Source organism: Cyprinodon variegatus, unplaced genomic scaffold (genome assembly GCF_000732505.1).
Source record: "Cyprinodon variegatus isolate N-32 unplaced genomic scaffold, C_variegatus-1.0 Scaffold201, whole genome shotgun sequence".
Taxonomy (NCBI): Eukaryota; Metazoa; Chordata; class Actinopteri; order Cyprinodontiformes; family Cyprinodontidae; genus Cyprinodon; species Cyprinodon variegatus.
Genome location: NW_015150654.1, coordinates 1,148,108 through 1,166,752, shown reverse-complemented (window position 1 = coordinate 1,166,752; position 18,645 = coordinate 1,148,108). Strand labels below are relative to the sequence as shown.

Genomic DNA, 18,645 nt, shown 5'->3' with positions numbered 1-18,645 from the left:
TGGAGGAGAGAGGAAAAAAAAAAACCCCCTAAAAAAAAGAAAAAACCCCCCAGCAAACCCGGGCTGGGTGGGGGCGGCCATCTGCTGAGGCCCACTGGGGTTCAAGGAGACGGAAGCAGAGACTTTAGTGACTTCATGAAAGAGAAAACCTTAAACAAATGTTAATAAACAACTGGAGTTTAGATTTTAGGGTTTATATTGTTTGAAGTTGTAATGTGCTGGATGACAGAGAAGAACACAGAGGAACCAAGGAGCCGTTTTCAAGCCAATTGTCCAAAAATGAAGCCATTTGCTGCGTCCAGCAGAGAGCTGCAGTTAAACACTAAAAACAGGAAGAAGTGGATCATTCATAAGCCCCATTTACACCAACCTCTGAAAGTTCAAGTTTGGATCAGTTAGCCGTGCCGAGCTCTGTTCAACGCCATGCTAGCACAGTTCCTCGCCTCCTAGTGGCAATCTACGGTACTACTGCTCTCTAGAGGTAAACAAGCTATATGCAGCACCCGTAACATTCAGGAAGTTTATGGAGAGTCAGGCGAAGAAGACAGCCTTTGGTGAATTTACCTGACGTTCGGCTTTTGGGAAGCGGATACGACAAACGATAGTCTAATCAGGGCTTCCAGACGCAGGAAACAACGACAGACGTTGAGGTTCATCACCCTGCTAAGCAGAATCACCACTAGAAATCGTGTGGTACGGTGGTGAAGCTAGCTGATTACGGAGGCTGACTGCAAGGAGATGACGCGGTCTGCTCATGCACGCTTTGTAATCTGAGAACTGAACTGTGCCGAGTCCTGCTGATGAACTAGTACCAGTTTCGCGCGGTTCAGTTTTGTTTAGCGGTCCAATTCAGTTTTTCGTGCCATTTATACTAAGCAGTTATCTCAGTTACCGTGCGCAGACCGATCTCTGCACGGTTTCTGAAGCACAGTGTAAATGGGGCCATAGAAGGAAACATAAAGATGTTCACAGCAGGAAGGTTTCACAACTTAATTGAATGTGGGATAAGATGTAGCTTCTGTGAAGAGTAAGAAAGGAGAATAAAAATGTCAAATTAAAAGCCTAAAATGATGTAGAATTGTAAAGAACTAGTAGAAGAATGTTTGAGAGGGAGAAAAGGGGGGCCAGTGTGTCCTCCAGTAACCGAAGCCTGCTGCAGCAACAGGCCGTGTTCATCCAGCTGTATGTCTGATTTTATATTTTTTTTATTAGAACAGTGTGTCATTCGTTAGTACCATCCAGTGAAACGGCCTGCCTTCAGAACTCTGTAATTAGAAAACCCATTTAAACTCAGTGAACCTTTTGTTTGCACTGAATAGTGCGAGAAAAGAAGGCGCCGGTGTGTGTGGCCTGCTGTCTGTCTCCAGCAGCGCTGTGTCTGCTTTGCTGTTTGCAGGGCCCAAAAAATACAGAGGTCAGGAGTCAGTCACTGCTAGGTGGGTTTCAGCAACGTGCTCCCCAGAAAGTATTTTAAGTTCCATGATTTAAATCAGGTCATTTTCAGAGGATTAAGCAGAAAAAGCAACATCTGTATGACTTTTGAAAAGGCTAGTTGGCGCATTTCTCTTTCCCTGTCAGACATTTCAGGCATTATAAACTGTATGCCAACTTTGATTTGAAGCTTCTATCTTTCTTTTTTAGATCTTGTATCTAAATGGTTAGAAATGTGTCACAAAAGCCATTCCAATGTAATTGAAATCAGATGCTTTATATTTACTTCCTTAGTTAAAATAGACCCAGATGCTATTACATCATTATGTTCATAATCATGCCTAATCTGTTCACTCTTGTTAAGGAAAGCCAGCTTTTGAACATATTTCTAATATAATCTTACACAATACTTCAAGTATCATGCATTAAACATTTACCTTTTAAAGCCTTTACAGTTCCGTCACAGTATTTCCTTTTCTAGCACCTGTTCTCTCTCCATCCAAAGTGAAATGTCTTTTTATTTACACGTGTAAATAAAAAATGACTAAATAAATCTAATTCTAAGTCCTCTCTCTCCTCACCGCTCCTCCTGCTGTTCGGTCCAAAGCTCGGTTTGACTTTTTCCTCCTTATCCTGTTTTCCCTTCGGTGAAGAATATCATCAGTCAAATACTAAAATGATAGAAATGGAAAACAAAAAGCTATTTCAACATTTTTCATTTCAACACATTAAAATTAAATCTAATGAAATTTGTTTTACGGGTTCCAGAGCAGCCCAGTGTCAAAGTGTTGAATAGTAAAAGTAGCTGTAAGTAAGCTGAAGTATAAATGTTAAATAAACAAGATAAAATATTCACATTTAAGCAGTTATAAATGAATATAAGAGTCTATAACATTACAACAGTAAATAAAAATGGGGCTTTTTGAAGGAACATTATGATGACTGTTGAAGATATCTGTGAAGAGTCTCAGTCATNCTGTTTTCCCTTCGGTGAAGAATATCATCAGTCAAATACTAAAATGATAGAAATGGAAAACAAAAAGCTATTTCAACATTTTTCATTTCAACACATTAAAATTAAATCTAATGAAATTTGTTTTACGGGTTCCAGAGCAGCCCAGTGTCAAAGTGTTGAATAGTAAAAGTAGCTGTAAGTAAGCTGAAGTATAAATGTTAAATAAACAAGATAAAATATTCACATTTAAGCAGTTATAAATGAATATAAGAGTCTATAACATTACAACAGTAAATAAAAATGGGGCTTTTTGAAGAACCATTATGATGACTGTTGAAGATATCTGTGAAGAGTCTCAGTCATCCAGGTCAAGCTTGAAAAAGTTCATTCTAGGTACCTGAAAGTGACGTTTTCTAGAATAGTCAGGTGAGGGCGGGTGAGAGGTGAATCTTCTGGGTGTTGCTGGTGAAGATTCTCATCATCCAGGTCAGAGTCATTCCAAAAAAGTTTAAAATCAATCCACTGGACTTTGTTTCCCAGTTTGAAGACGTTTCTCTTCCATACAGGAAACTTTTTAAATTAAAAATGTCAGAAATAGCTTTGATTTATCCAGCAGCCCAACAAAGAATTGTGTTTAGAAATCATGCAAATAGAAACAGATGAACGGGTCCCCCCCTTTGGAATGGGGGTCATTTGGATTCTTTGTTGGCCTGCAATGCCCCATACCTGTTTATGTCTCTGAAAGGGGCTCATTAGAGGGAATTGTTGGCCTGGATGGCCAGGATTATTTGACTTCTGAACCAAGGTCTGGAAATTGAACTATTTCCACTAGAGTTGGCATCACTCTTCAGTTTGAGTGTTTTATGTAGATGAATTTCACTTTCAAATCTTGCAAGCTCTCCAACATTACGTAGCATAGCTTTATGCTAATCTAACGTCATTTTAGTTTGTGAGCATTTCTCTACACATTACTGCTGTTTCCCTGCAGTAAAGCGTCTCCTTTCTATCTGCCGCTTTGCTAAATGAAATAAAACCAATAATAATGCATGTTGCTCTTCATCGATTCTGACTGAAAAAACTTGGTTTGTTCTTTTTAACTCCATTATATACATTTGATGGATGGACATGCTGCAAATCAAATCAGCCGTTTTAGACCGAAGTGCTTCCATTGAGCCCTTTCTCCTCTGTGGATCAGAACTTTTCCAGTATGATGCAATTTTTAGTGAAATCATAAAAAATCTTTGTGTCCCACAAGTTTTTTGTTTTAACTTAAATATTTTTCTTTTTGTGGCTAAAGGTTTGGAGACCATCGGTTTGGATTTAAACCAAAAGACTCACATTTTAAACGTTTTACAAAGTATTGACTCAGCAGAGCAGAGAGGAATCTATTTCACACTGTTTAGATTTCCATTTGTTCTGATCTTTGTCATCAGTGCTTATTCCCTGTTCTGTCCTGTGCATGGCTATAATACAGACATTCATGTGGGGTATGAACTCTTCTTTCTAACGCACTTCAGTACTACAAGATGATCAAAACTTGGCCTTTTAGGTTTTTCTTAAACATTAGTAGTTTCAGTATCTTGGGGTCTTGTTCATGAATGAGGGAAAGATGGAGCGGGAGATCTACAGGTGGATTGGTGCAGCGTCTGCTGCCCTGTACCGGCCTGTTGTGGTGAAGAGAGAGCTGAGCCAAAAAGCAAAGCTCTCGATTTACAGGTTTATCTACCTTCCTACCCTCATCTATGGTGATGAGCTTTGGGTCACGACCAAAAGGTTGAGATCCTGGATCCAAGCGGCTGAAATGAGTTTTCTCCGTAGTGTGTCCGGGCTTTCCCTTAGAAATAGGGGGAGGAGCTCAGTCATCCGGGGAGGACTCAGAGTAGAGCCACTGCTCCTCCACATCGAGAGGAGCCAGTTGAGGTGGCATCTGGTTAGGATGCCTCCTGGACGTCAACCTGGTGAGGTGTTCCAGGCACGTCCGCCCAGGGGGAGACCCAGGACACGCTGGAGGGGCTTTTACCCCATTTACACTACCCTTAAAAAACCGTGCAGAGACCGGACCGAGCTCAGTAACTGAGATAACTTATGGTTTGTAAATGGAAAGCAAACTGAACTGAACCGAGCTAGACACAACCGGACCGAGCTAACTGCAGACCAGTTCTAGAGGTGGGCTCGGCTCGGTTTTTCCCTGGCTCGGTTCTCTGATAACAAGAGCGCATGAGCAGAACGCGTCATCTCTATCTGGCTGCACGTCCCGATTCACACTCCATTCCAGTAGGTGGCAGTAATGCCCCTCTGGAAGTTGCTCGCCAACCAACACAAAACAGAAGAAGAACTATAAACATCCACGAAAGGTTGCCGTCTTTGCCTGACCCTCCGCAAACACCGAAGTACAGCAATAATAATCAAGCATAACTTTCTGAATGTGACGGACGCCGCCATTTTGATTGCTTGATTCCCTCCTCCTTCGTCTTCTTCTTGTGTTTTATGGTGGTTGACAAACAACTTTTGGTGCATTACCGCCACCAACTGCTAGATTTCCTCCTTCAATACTGGCAGTAATACCGCAGATCGTCACTAGGAGGCGAGGAGCCGAGATAGCGTGATGTGTAAATGGTCATCAGAACCGAACTGGGCCTGGTTCACTGATCCGAGCTCGGCCCAGTCTCGGCACGGATCGGTTTTTCAAGGGTCGTTTAAATGGGGTAAATGTTTCCCTCCTGGCCTGGGAGCAAGCAGTACAAGGCCTTGTTTATATAAAGACTCAAACTCACTGCAGATCCAGACATTTAAATTGAGAAAGCTTCCTGGAGAGGTGGTCTTCAAATCTTGGAAACCAAGTCCAGTGGATATTTTTTTGAACTTTTACGGAAGAAAATGTGTAGAAAATGTACCACATTAGGTAGACGAGCTCTGAGCCAGCTCCATGTCAGAGGATGAAGAGAGCACATCCAGTTAGTCACAGTCAGAGAAACAGGACTACACTGAAAAACAGGCCAAGCTCCAACATCTAGAAACAAAGGTGTTGATGGCAGCAGCACAGCTGATATTTCTCTCCAGGATGGAGTCACAGCCAAACAGGAACAGACCAGATGAAGCTACTATGAGAAAAAGCAGAGAGAGCAGAACGTTAGAGATTGAACTAACAGATTCTGCAGAGTGGGAGAATAGAGATAGAATGAAGCAGAATGATGAAAAAGGGGTCCCTATGTCCTCCAGCAGTCTAAGGCTATAGCAGCAGAACTATAGAGATTGCTCAGGATAACCTGAGCCACTCTAACTAGAAGCTTTATCAAAAAGGAAAGTTTTAAGCCTAGCCTTAAAAGTAGACAGGGTGTCTGCCTCACGGACTAAAACTGGTAGTTGGTTCCACAGGAGAGGATTTTCATTAGAACTCTGGCTGCAGCATTTTGGATCAGCTGAAGGCTTTTAACTACAGTTTGTGGACTTCCTGATAGTAAAGAATTACAATAGTCCAGCCTTGAAGTAACAAATGCATGGAGTTGGCCTTGAGATAAGTAAACAGTTATTTTACTGCACACTTTGCAGTCCTGTTATTTAATGTATGTTATAAATAAAAAGCCCTCCCATAAAACACGATGTGAAAAAAACAATCTTCATAGAGAGCCTGCTGCATCTTCAGCTGTTTAAGTTTATCGCAGCCCAAGTTAGTCCTCCTAACAACAAACCAAAGGGCGGCTGCATGATATGCAAAGCTGGGGGTGATTACCTGCAATCCTGACTCTCCTCAGGAACTGTACACCTCCAGGACTCTGAGGCCAGCAGGAAAAAACACAGCTGCCTCCTCCCATCCTGGACACCGACAGGAGGCTGCCGTCTATTGGGACCAAAACTTTCTTCCCACCCGCAGCTCACCTTATTTACGTGCTCTGGTCTCCCAGAGACACTTTTCCTCTGGAAATGATGCAAATATCTCCGCATAAGCAGTTTTTAAGGCAATGTCTTTAGTATCTGCCATGGCGCCCTTACTCTCCAAGAAGTTTTTTGTCTGAGCAGCAAAACTAATTCCTGCTGCACCTAAAACACCAATTGATTGGATTGAGTTTTATTTTTTTCGGTTTTGTTTTAATGAGGCTAATTTTTGTACAATTATTTCCTTTTTTTTTTCTTCTACATTGTTTACACTTGATCACTGCTTCATTTTATGGAATGAAAAGGTTAATTTACTGTCTGGAAAGCTGTACTAAACGAACCGACGCCACATGGTCGTCTCTCTCTGTCCACCCTAATCCTGTTTCTCCATATTGTGTTCCAGGTTGCTGTATTTATGAAAAGCCCCGGCAGTTCGGAGAATCTTCCTCTGAAAGCGAGGGAGACGACGATGACGAAGGCTGCGGCAGTGCCAACTGCATCCTGGGTCATAGCAGGAAAGGACATGGACAGAGGCCTGATGGCGGGAGCACAGCACCCCCCAACTCTGGAGGGACGCACCGCCATTAATGTGCAACTCAGTGTATTCGGGTGGGGGGGGTTAAACATTAAAAACGGCCCTGCTGTTTTAGTTTAGTTTCCCCAGCGAGCCTCAGACAGACCTGAGGTCAGAAAGTTCCAGCTGCTGGAGCGCATCATGATGGAAGTTTACCAATTTAAATCTGTTGTTTTCAGAAGCAGCTTAGTTTGAAATGAAAAACTTGTTTTAAAACAAATAATTAAGACGATAGATGGTCAGGGCTCTATGCTGTCACCCTGGAGCTCCAGGCTTTATATGGCTGCTACACTTTCATGCATGATTATTCCGGCACACTTTCAAGTTTTCATTTTTTATTACTTAATTCTTAATTTTCCCAATTTGATTATGAATTTCCCGCAAATTTGACAATTGTATGGTTATAAATTGAGATAAAGAGGAATGACTTGATTTCCAGCTTATCTACATTTAAATGCGATGCTAGAAATCTCAGAAGCTATTTTTAGGCTCTGGTAGACTGATTATAATCTTCTTAAAACGCAGCTTTTTTTTATTGTCTTAAGATGTTTAAAAGTTCTTCTGCAGATGTAAAAGCTCTCCGCTCTTCTCCAGCAGCTCTTTGGACTTTCTGACTGTAAGCTGTCGTTGAAGCAAAGCATGATGGGAGATAGGCGCTGCATTTTACACTGATGCTTTGTGATCAGCTTCATGTTGGTCGTTCACATTAGAACATGAAGATTTACTTTGCAATTCCACCAGAATGACTCGAGGCGTGCAGAGACCTTTAATATTGTGATCAGTATTTAAAAACGGCGGATTCTCTGGGGACTGCCGGACACAAAACCACATTTAACTTCATTAAAATTCTCACGGAAGTGTTTATTTTCTCTTTAGGTTTTAGGAAGTGTTTCATATTCACCTGCAAAGATTCAAATAGTTCTTTTATATCCACTTTCAAAATGAATTTACCAAGAGAAAACTGACTTGGTTCTCCCGCCTAAGATCAAATCTCTGCAGAGAATTTCAGTTCCCCGCTTTTCCACATGGCGCTGATCTTCTGTGTTAAAGTCGTCGATCCGATTTTGTTTTCTGATGACCAGGTTTCCTGGGACTGTTGTCATAGCAACTGGACCATGAAAACCTCTGAAAAGGTGTGCATTTTCCCTAAAGATTAAAGACCAGGTTTTCTTGTGGCATCAAGCTACTGATTCATAGAAGTTGATCCCAAACTGCAACAGAAAAGCTTTGAGAATCAAAAGAAAAAGTTTTTAAAGAGGCGAACTGCTTGATTCAGACCAGAACACTGACCGTCCCTTTACTGCTGACAATCTGTTTCAGTTTTACGGTAAAACGATGCTGGAGAAAATGGATTCTAATTCTTTTTATATGCTAAAATAAACGTCTGTGATGCTAAAATGATGAAAGCTAGCGTTAGCCGAGTTTAACCTACTGCCATATAACTTCAGCCAAATGCACACAGCAGGTTTAACTTGCCTGTTTAGCTTTGTGTTTGTGAAATCAGCGATGTTAACCGGTCCCAAATACCCAGTGAGCCGATGGCGGCATTAATCTGCTGTCATTTTATAACCATGATTCACCTCAGAATGATTTCAATCCTGAACCATCACTCATTTCCTGTTTGATAAAAGTTTAAATTAATCTAAGATCGACGTGAGTCCTGCTGGGTTTAAAACAATTAGCTGAATATTTTTCCGGATTTTCAAAGACAGGATGATTGGCAAAAAAAATGCTTATGTTTCATCGTTTTAGGACCAAATCTTCAAAGTTACACTAATTAAAAGGCAATTATAAATTTTGCAGTAAAATGGACAAAAAGAAAGACAGCGTTGCTTTCTCTTAGATTCCAGTGAGATGAGAACAATTCCTCCCAAATAAGCTTAAGTGGCTTATTTGTTTAAAATGTAAAAATATTCTTTTTTAAACTAACGTGAAAAAGGCAGAGCTGACCTAAAAATGTGCATTTAAAATAATCCGTACCGTTGGTGGTTATTAATGACTAAATTAGCGTATAGACGCCATATAAGGGGGTTTCTACCCAAACAGTTTAACGTTGAATCCTTTTTTTCTTTAAACTTTGTTTTAGATGTTCATGAGTAACATGAGATTAGCGGGAAACGCCGCCTCATGTTTCCCCGCTGAGATGAGGCAGACGGGTACGAGCTCTCTGCATATAAACCTGATGATAGTGATAATTACCGAGCTCCGTTCCGGTCGCTAAGAGAGCAAAGTAACCTGGATCCCAGATTATGCTGCATTCAGGACAGAAGTATGACGACTGCGGCTTTCTTTGCTGTGACTAGAATGTCCTTTTATTTTTCGTCTTTGCACAGGTTTCTATGCTGTTTGTTTATTTATACCATCTCTGCACACTGACTACAGCAGTGTTGTTCTGGTAAACACATTCCTGTATATACTGTTGGCATAATGAAGCTGATATAATGTGAAAAAATAAAGTTTTGAACTGTGCTTAAAGTGACAAAGCAAAATGTCTTCAGTCTCTTCCTCCTCTACAATCATAAAATAAAGGGAATTATTTTCCAAAAATGAGGAGAAAAGATGTGATGAATCTTTCAGTCTTATGACTAATGATTTGAAGTAAAAAAGGGGGAGGGGCTTAAAGTGAGAAAGCTGGAAATGCAGCATATGGATGAACTTTGAGGCCTGATTTTCTTCCACATATCTGGGTTTAAAATGTCCCAAAGCTTCATAGAGGAAATCACCTTATGGGATTTTTTTTAACTTAATCAGAGTTGTGATAAAATGTTTTCATCTTTTCTGGGATTCAGCTGAATAAAAACCATGAATGCTGTAAATGAGATAAACTTCTCAGTGTTCAGTCATTTTAGGATGCAGACTGGAAGCTCATCTCAATATATGCAGGTTTAGCTTAAGGAAAGTTACATTCCAGATATTTTAAGACTTTTAATGTCAGCTTTAGTAGCGGCTCGTTCTGAGATCTATGTTAACCTACTGAGGTCGGCCATCTTGTCAAACAGGTGGGCATTTTCAGATACTTTGAACATTTCTCCAAATCTCTCGTTTAACTTGTATGATTATTTCCACCATAGCGCTGCTTTAATGGCGGTGTGTTTTATCTGGAGATGTAGCAACTTGATTTGACAACATGACTGCATGGCCTTGATTTCACCTGGAAACATTCTTTACATAAACACGTCATCCCTCATAAAGCTTCCCTGCTACTTAATTCTTTTTAAGCTGCATTAAACCAGATTGATGGTGTGCAGAATTCACGCCGTTTCATCTTGCTTGCAAAGTAAACTGGTTTCAGCCACTCCTGGTTGGATTTACATGGGGAAACATGGAGGACGTTCCTCTGCTCTGAAGCTCCCAGCTGTAACCTTTGCTTTTATTGCTTCCTCTATTGGAGTAATTGGAGCTTGGTAAACTATTATTAACCATTTAATTGGTCAGACAAAAAAAAAAAAGATTTTAAAACACCTAAAAAAGAACAAAATGAAATCAGCAGCTGTTCTTTAACCTTTAAGGAGGAAGAAGCCTGCCTGATAAAACTGTTTTAATTCTAATATGGAAATAAGAGGCTGCAGATTTGGAGGCACCACATACGCTCTGCTGAGCAACAAAATACAAACACTTTGTTTACTCACTTTAGTAAAAGTTAAACAATCCAGTGGACTGTTTCCAAGGTCGAAGACGTTTCGCTTCACATCCAGAAGCTTTTTCAATTCATTTGAAAAATAGATTTCAAACTTGGAAACAGTTTTTATTTTTTTTGGAATGACGATGGATGATTGAATCTTCACCATCAAACTTACTCAAGTAGAAATGTTGGCCATTTATAACTGACTGGAGTATTTATCTTTTAGAAAACTTTTTAATAAAAATAATAATTGGACTTTATTTATCTCGGTGCTGCCCCGACTTGTTGCTCACCACATACCACCAAAAAACACAATAGTTTTTCAAAGTTAAATTTAACTCCGTTAACATTAGTTATAAAACTAATAAAATTAAGTCTAAGGAAGTTATCATCCAGAATTGTAGAAAAATGTTCCTTTAATAGGGGAGATAAGTAAAGCTTCTGTCTTTGACATTTATTCCTGCATTATTTCTGTTACTTTAATACTTTAAGTAGTTTTAAAAACATTTTTTTTACACTTTTACTGGAGTGAAAACCTTAAATTGATCCTCTAACTTCTACGAAAGTGTTATTAAAGTAGGAGGATTTATACTAGAGAAATAAACATGAATCCTTTTAACACCTCTGCGCCCTTCGCAAAAACAAACGGGCTAAAAAATATATTTTTTTATATTTAATACAAATTACAGTCAAGTCCAGACAATTTCTGTTTTTATGACCTTTGAAGAATTGATTTAAGGTATTTTAATATTAATTCAATTCCTTTAAAGAGTTTTTAAAGATCTGCAGGAACCCTGGAGTCAAACTTCTGTTGAGTTCAACCAAAGAACTTGATCAGGAGTCGCTTTAATTTCATTTCCTGCTGCAGCATTTAGGAAAACTGTTAAAATAATAGATTTCATTTTCAATTAGATTTCAAAAACAGGAATCAGAAACTAAAGTGGAAAATCTGCAGAAAGCTCTGCTTTAATGAACAAGTATAAACATCTTACAGAAAGCAGAACACGCTGTTCTCCTCATGGCCTCACACCCCAGGCCGCATCAGGCCCCGCCTATAGTGATCCAGCACTGCTCAGGAGTGACGCCTCTGTTAAAAATATCTGGGACGTCAGGTAACGTTCCTGTATGAAAGCTCCACACCAGGAGCTGATGAGGAAAACGCAGCAGTTAGAGATGTTATCAAAAGGGAAAGGTCAACTTCAAATTTACCCTCCACCTTACACAGGAACAACCACATTCACTTTAGCTCAAATATTCAGATTAGGAATAAATGCATTTTATTTAGCAACAAAAGTTGAGCCTAAAACAAAATTCAAAGTGCAGTTTGTTTCTAATAGTTTGCAGCCTGCAAATGTCACCTAAAAATACTGCAGGCTAGTATTCCTAACAACATGATTGTGCATTATGCCCTGAGACCATGGCATTGAAACGACAGGCTGGCTTGTCTAGCAGACAGAGTGTTTATATATATATATAAGTTCAGATCTTCAGGTAAAAGTTGAAAAGTCCAGAATGAAAATGTGCAATAAAAGCAGACGGGTTATTTAGTGTATCATTTGGTGCCTTTGAGTGAAAATAATGTCAGACTACATTAGTGTGATGCTTGCTTATGTAGCAATGCTAAAGTCTTTAACGTTGAACAGTGAAATAATACTTTGATTTATCTGATAAAGCTACGTTCAGACTGCAGGCAGCAGCAAAAACACGCTGCTTCAATTTTGATGCTTGTACCAGTTTTTAGTAGCATCTTTGCTGCTCTGGCTGTGCGGTGGAAGTAGTGGGTCTGATGCGCGGTGGGCAGTGCTACCCTATCCTTTCTCTGCCTGGAACAATGGCAGCTATATTTGTTGTGATCAGCAGGTAAAAAGTAGTTAGAATCTATGTTGAAGTGAGAAAGTCCTCCTGAAAACATGGTCTGTGCAGTCAGTTAATCCAGATTACCATCCTGCCTTCAAAGATTATTTCTCTGTGGGAGCCGCTCAGACCCCCACATACCGGCGCTGCGCTGTCACTGGGAATCCCCAGCAGCAGCTGCCTCAGGCCCGGGAGCCTCTATGCGCTTTTCCGCTACTGTTCGCAGCAGCTGGAAGTAGAATTTAGCGCTTTTCAGGTACGTAATCCAAACTGCAGACACCAGGATAATAAAATCGAACATATTCTGCCGGCAGGTTTAACATTTGAAGTTAATTTAGGCATTAAACTGTTTCAGAGGAGTGATCATAGCGCTCTGCATCCACAGCGCTGTGTCTGTCTCCCTGCCAGCTCCAGACCAGCTTCTCTGATTGGTCGATGTGGCGCATCGAGCAGCAAAAGTAGCCTAACATTTTTTTTCAACACGCATCAGATACTCAGGAGCTTGTGAGGCGCAGCTCCTGCTGCTCAAAACGCGCTGCGGGATCTTTTGTTGCACCTTGATGTGCGTCAACCATTGACTTTGCATGTAAACCTGCTACTGCTGCTGCCTCTGCTGCTTGCTGTCTGAACTTAGCTTTCTGCTGCAGCCTGGAAACACGGACCAACCATCCCATCACCTCAGCTTTGCTGTCTGATGCCCACAGCAGGGAAGGCACCTGGAGGTTAAAGCTGGACAGTTTGGTTCTGATGTGTGGAAGGGGGGGGTCAGAGTGAACCATCCAGGCTGGAGGCGACAGCTACATCTACTTCAACATACTGAGGACCAAAATAATCTATAGAATCTTAAAGTTATTTCCAATTATTTCACTTTTTGCAGGAAAGCTGTCCTTCAGTTTGTGAAATCAGGAGTAGATGCGACTCGTCCTGCAGGATGCAGGTTAAATGAAGACTCAGACAGCTTGAAGGAGCATCAGGGAGGGGGAACACCATCATTTCTGCAAGGGGGAATAATTCAAGGCTGAGGCTCCTTCTATAAACTTTTCTTTTTAGTGTTTTAGTATGTTAGGAGCTTTTCTCTGACTAAAGATGCACTTAGTGGCTTCTACTCATCTACTGGAACTTTTCTTTATTCTATCATCTAAAATTGACCTCATTTGACCTCTTTGGTTCATCTCAACATTTAAAAATAGGATCAGACAAAGTAAAGCTTTAAATATGAAAGTATGATGCTTTTCTTATTTTTCCTGATGATTCAGCTCACCGGGGAACTAGGCATCCTGTAGAGGCCACCATAAACCACTTTAACACCTAAACTAAAGAGGCATCTGCACAGATGTAGCGCCTGGGGAGGAAACGTGTTTCAGAACTTCCTGGTTTCTCTAAACGTCTGGATGACGGAGGAGGTGCAAAGATCACCAGTAGCATCACCAGAATGACTCTGGTCATTCTGGAGAACATCTGGAAGGGAAGTAGGCAAACGTGGGATCCTGCGGACGTCGTCCAAATCAGCTTCAGGATTCACCTCACACGTTTTCATTCCAACAGCTTTGTTAATTTTCCATTTGATTGCACAACAGATATGTCACATTATATGTGGAAAAAAAAAACGCATTGATTCATTTTACATAAAAAAAAAAACAGAACAAAACCGGAACTTTAACAACTATGGAGATCAAACGTGTGCAGAGAGAAAATGCAACAGATCTAAACAGCAGTGCAGGCACCGAGTCCGAGAGTCTGAAATGTTTCCCAGTATCTATAGTGGTACTAGACACATCCATGACGGCCACTTTATAAAGGCAAAACAAAAGGAAACAGGTGCGTTCACCAAAGTGGAATATGACTAGAACTAAATCAGTGGTCCAAACACAGCGGGCGTCTGCAGAGTCGTCACACAGCTGGAGAACTGCTGCAACATCTGTGGAGGAAGACAAACATCAGCAGTGAAAAAAGCCAAAAATCATCCGACACGCTGAGCTCAAACACCAACGACTAATTAGTCAGTTCATTCCTTTAGAGCAGGGGTTCCCCAAAGTGGGGGGCCGGGGCCCCATGNATGAAAATTACCGGCCTCTCTCATCTTTTTGAGTGGGAGAACTTGCACTATTGGTGGCTGACTAAATACTTTTTTGCCCCACTGTAGTCTAAATATGTCTGTTGTTTATGTATTTATCCGAGAAATAGTATTGTGCAGAGGTAAAACCCACTCTTATTCATTTCATCTGATATGTTGATATTCTCTGTATTGTAAAACAAAGCAAAATAACATATTCAAGGGACTGCAAATAGATTTATTGTATTTACGTAGACGCGGGAACTATAAGAGGAACTGACACCGAGCATTTAAAATATTAACTTCAATATACAAGTTGTGAGAAAAGAAGCGCCTGCTGCAACAGCACTGTATAGTAAATTATAAACATGTTATTCACATAGAATTATTGGTAGGGACATGTCCCTATGGTCCCTATGCAAACCTACACCCATGATCGGGGTTAAGGGTCTTGCTCAGGGACCCAGAGTGGACACTGTGGGGATCGACCGGGTACAATTGTACCTCTATTTCTTGCATTTCAAAAATAGACTCATTAGTTTTGTTTAATTTAAGCTAATTTCTATTATTGCCTGTTTTTATATAAAAAAAAAACATTAAAATAATTAGTTTCATCCAGACAATTGCTTGGACTCGGTGCTGCCCCGACTTGTTCACCACATACCACCAAAAAACACAATAAATAGTTTTTCAAAGTTAAATGTGACTCTGTTACCATTAGTTATAAAACTAAGAAAATGAAGTCTAAGGAAGTTATCGTCCAGAATTGTAGAAAAATGTTCCTTTAATAGAGTAGAGCAGTAAAGCTTCTGTCTTTGACATTTATTCCTGCATTACTTTTGTTTTACTTTAATACTTTAAGTAGTTTTAAAAACATTTTTTTACACTTTTACTGGAGTGAAAACCTTAAATTGATCCTCTAACTTCTACGAAAGTGTTATTAAAGTAGGAGGATTTATACTGGAGAAATAAACATGAATCCTTTTGACACCTCTGCGCCCTTCGCAAAAACAAACGGGCTAAAAAATATATATTTTTTATATTTAATACAAATTACAGTAAAGTCCAGACAATTTCTGTTTTTATGACCTTTGAAGAATTGATTTAAGGTATTTTAATATTAATTCAATTCCTTTAAAGAGTTTTTAAAGATCTGCAGGAACCCTGGAGTCAAACTTCTGTTGAGTTCAACCAAAGAACTTGATCAGGAGTCGCTTTAATTTCATTTCCTGCTGCAGCATTTAGGAAAACTGTTAAAATAATAGATTTCATTTTCAATTAGATTTCAAAAACAGGAATCAGAAACTAAAGTGGAAAATCTGCAGAAAGCTCTGCTTTAATGAACAAGTATAAACATCTTACAGAAAGCAGAACACGCTGTTCTCCTCATGGCCTCACACCCCAGGCCGCATCAGGCCCCGCCTATAGTGATCCAGCACTGCTCAGGAGTGACGCCTCTGTTAAAAATATCTGGGACGTCAGGTAACGTTCCTGTATGAAAGCTCCACACCAGGAGCTGATGAGGAAAACGCAGCAGTTAGAGATGTTATCAAAAGGGAAAGGTCAACTTCAAATTTACCCTCCACCTTACACAGGAACAACCACATTCACTTTAGCTCAAATATTCAGATTAGGAATAAATGCATTTTATTTAGCAACAAAAGTTGAGCCTAAAACAAAATTCAAAGTGCAGTTTGTTTCTAATAGTTTGCAGCCTGCAAATGTCACCTAAAAATACTGCAGGCTAGTATTCCTAACAACATGATTGTGCATTATGCCCTGAGACCATGGCATTGAAACGACAGGCTGGCTTGTCTAGCAGACAGAGTGTTTATATATATATAAGTTCAGATCTTCAGGTAAAAGTTGAAAAGTCCAGAATGAAAATGTGCAATAAAAGCAGACGGGTTATTTAGTGTATCATTTGGTGCCTTTGAGTGAAAATAATGTCAGACTACATTAGTGTGATGCTTGCTTATGTAGCAATGCTAAAAAGACCATCTTTAACGTTGAACAGTGAAATAATACTTTGATTTATCTGATAAAGCTACGTTCAGACTGCAGGCAGCAGCAAAAACACGCTGCTTCAATTTTGATGCTTGTACCAGTTTTTAGTAGCATCTTTGCTGCTCTGGCTGTGCGGTGGAAGTAGTGGGTCTGATGCGCGGTGGGCAGTGCTACCCTATCCTTTCTCTGCCTGGAACAATGGCAGCTATATTTGTTGTGATCAGCAGGTAAAAAGTAGTTAGAATCTATGTTGAAGTGAGAAAGTCCTCCTGAAAACATGGTCTGTGCAGTCAGTTAATCCAGATTACCATCCTGCCTTCAAAGATTATTTCTCTGTGGGAGCCGCTCAGACCCCCACATACCGGCGCTGCGCCGTCACTGGGAATCCCCAGCAGCAGCTGCCTCAGGCCCGGGAGCCTCTATGCGCTTTTCCGCTACTGTTCGCAGCAGCTGGAAGTAGAATTTAGCGCTTTTCAGGTACGTAATCCAAACTGCAGACACCAGGATAATAAAATCGAACATATTCTGCCGGCAGGTTTAACATTTGAAGTTAATTTAGGCATTAAACTGTTTCAGAGGAGTGATCATAGCGCTCTGCATCCACAGCGCTGTGTCTGTCTCCCTGCCAGCTCCAGACCAGCTTCTCTGATTGGTCGATGTGGCGCATCGAGCAGCAAAAGTAGCCTAACATTTTTTTTCAACACGCATCAGATACTCAGGAGCTTGTGAGGCGCAGCTCCTGCTGCTCAAAACGCGCTGCGGGATCTTTTGTTGCACCTTGATGTGCGTCAACCATTGACTTTGCATGTAAACCTGCTACTGCTGCTGCCTCTGCTGCTTGCTGTCTGAACTTAGCTTTCTGCTGCAGCCTGGAAACACGGACCAACCATCCCATCACCTCAGCTTTGCTGTCTGATGCCCACAGCAGGGAAGGCACCTGGAGGTTAAAGCTGGACAGTTTGGTTCTGATGTGTGGAAGGGGGGGGTCAGAGTGAACCATCCAGGCTGGAGGCGACAGCTACATCTACTTCAACATACTGAGGACCAAAATAATCTATAGAATCTTAAAGTTATTTCCAATTATTTCACTTTTTGCAGGAAAGCTGTCCTTCAGTTTGTGAAATCAGGAGTAGATGCGACTCGTCCTGCAGGATGCAGGTTAAATGAAGACTCAGACAGCTTGAAGGAGCATCAGGGAGGGGGAACACCATCATTTCTGCAAGGGGGAATAATTCAAGGCTGAGGCTCCTTCTATAAACTTTTCTTTTTAGTGTTTTAGTATGTTAGGAGCTTTTCTCTGACTAAAGATGCACTTAGTGGCTTCTACTCATCTACTGGAACTTTTCTTTATTCTATCATCTAAAATTGACCTCATTTGACCTCTTTGGTTCATCTCAACATTTAAAAATAGGATCAGACAAAGTAAAGCTTTAAATATGAAAGTATGATGCTTTTCTTATTTTTCCTGATGATTCAGCTCACCGGGGAACTAGGCATCCTGTAGAGGCCACCATAAACCACTTTAACACCTAAACTAAAGAGGCATCTGCACAGATGTAGCGCCTGGGGAGGAAACGTGTTTCAGAACTTCCTGGTTTCTCTAAACGTCTGGATGACGGAGGAGGTGCAAAGATCACCAGTAGCATCACCAGAATGACTCTGGTCATTCTGGAGAACATCTGGAAGGGAAGTAGGCAAACGTGGGATCCTGCGGACGTCGTCCAAATCAGCTTCAGGATTCACCTCACACGTTTTCATTCCAACAGCTTTGTTAATTTTCCATTTGATTGCACAACAGATATGTCACATTATATGTGGAAAAAAAAAACGCATTGATTCATTTTACATAAAAAAAAAAACAGAACAAAACCGGAACTTTAACAACTATGGAGATCAAACGTGTGCAGAGAGAAAATGCAACAGATCTAAACAGCAGTGCAGGCACCGAGTCCGAGAGTCTGAAATGTTTCCCAGTATCTATAGTGGTACTAGACACATCCATGACGGCCACTTTATAAAGGCAAAACAAAAGGAAACAGGTGCGTTCACCAAAGTGGAATATGACTAGAACTAAATCAGTGGTCCAAACACAGCGGGCGTCTGCAGAGTCGTCACACAGCTGGAGAACTGCTGCAACATCTGTGGAGGAAGACAAACATCAGCAGTGAAAAAAGCCAAAAATCATCCGACACGCTGAGCTCAAACACCAACGACTAATTAGTCAGTTCATTCCTTTAGAGCAGGGGTTCCCCAAAGTGGGGGGCCGGGGCCCCATG

At 40.7% G+C, this 18,645-nt stretch overlaps 2 protein-coding genes across 2 annotated transcripts in view; one reads left to right on the top strand and one right to left on the bottom strand.

The window, feature by feature from the left end:
• Positions 1-8,588, top strand: part of ppp1r11 (protein phosphatase 1 regulatory inhibitor subunit 11) — a 12,530-nt gene extending 3,942 nt beyond the window's left edge. The window contains exon 3 of the mRNA XM_015379855.1: positions 6,663-8,588. Within this exon, the coding sequence (XP_015235341.1) occupies positions 6,663-6,847 (185 nt within the window). The 3' untranslated portion in view covers positions 6,848-8,588. The remainder of the gene's footprint in view (positions 1-6,662) is intronic.
• Positions 8,589-17,864: 9,276 nt separating this feature from the next.
• Positions 17,865-18,645, bottom strand: part of LOC107087957 (chromosome unknown open reading frame, human C6orf47) — a 5,199-nt gene continuing 4,418 nt past the window's right edge. The window contains exon 3 of the mRNA XM_015379831.1: positions 17,865-18,508. The gene's annotated coding sequence lies outside the window, so the exon portion shown is untranslated. The remainder of the gene's footprint in view (positions 18,509-18,645) is intronic.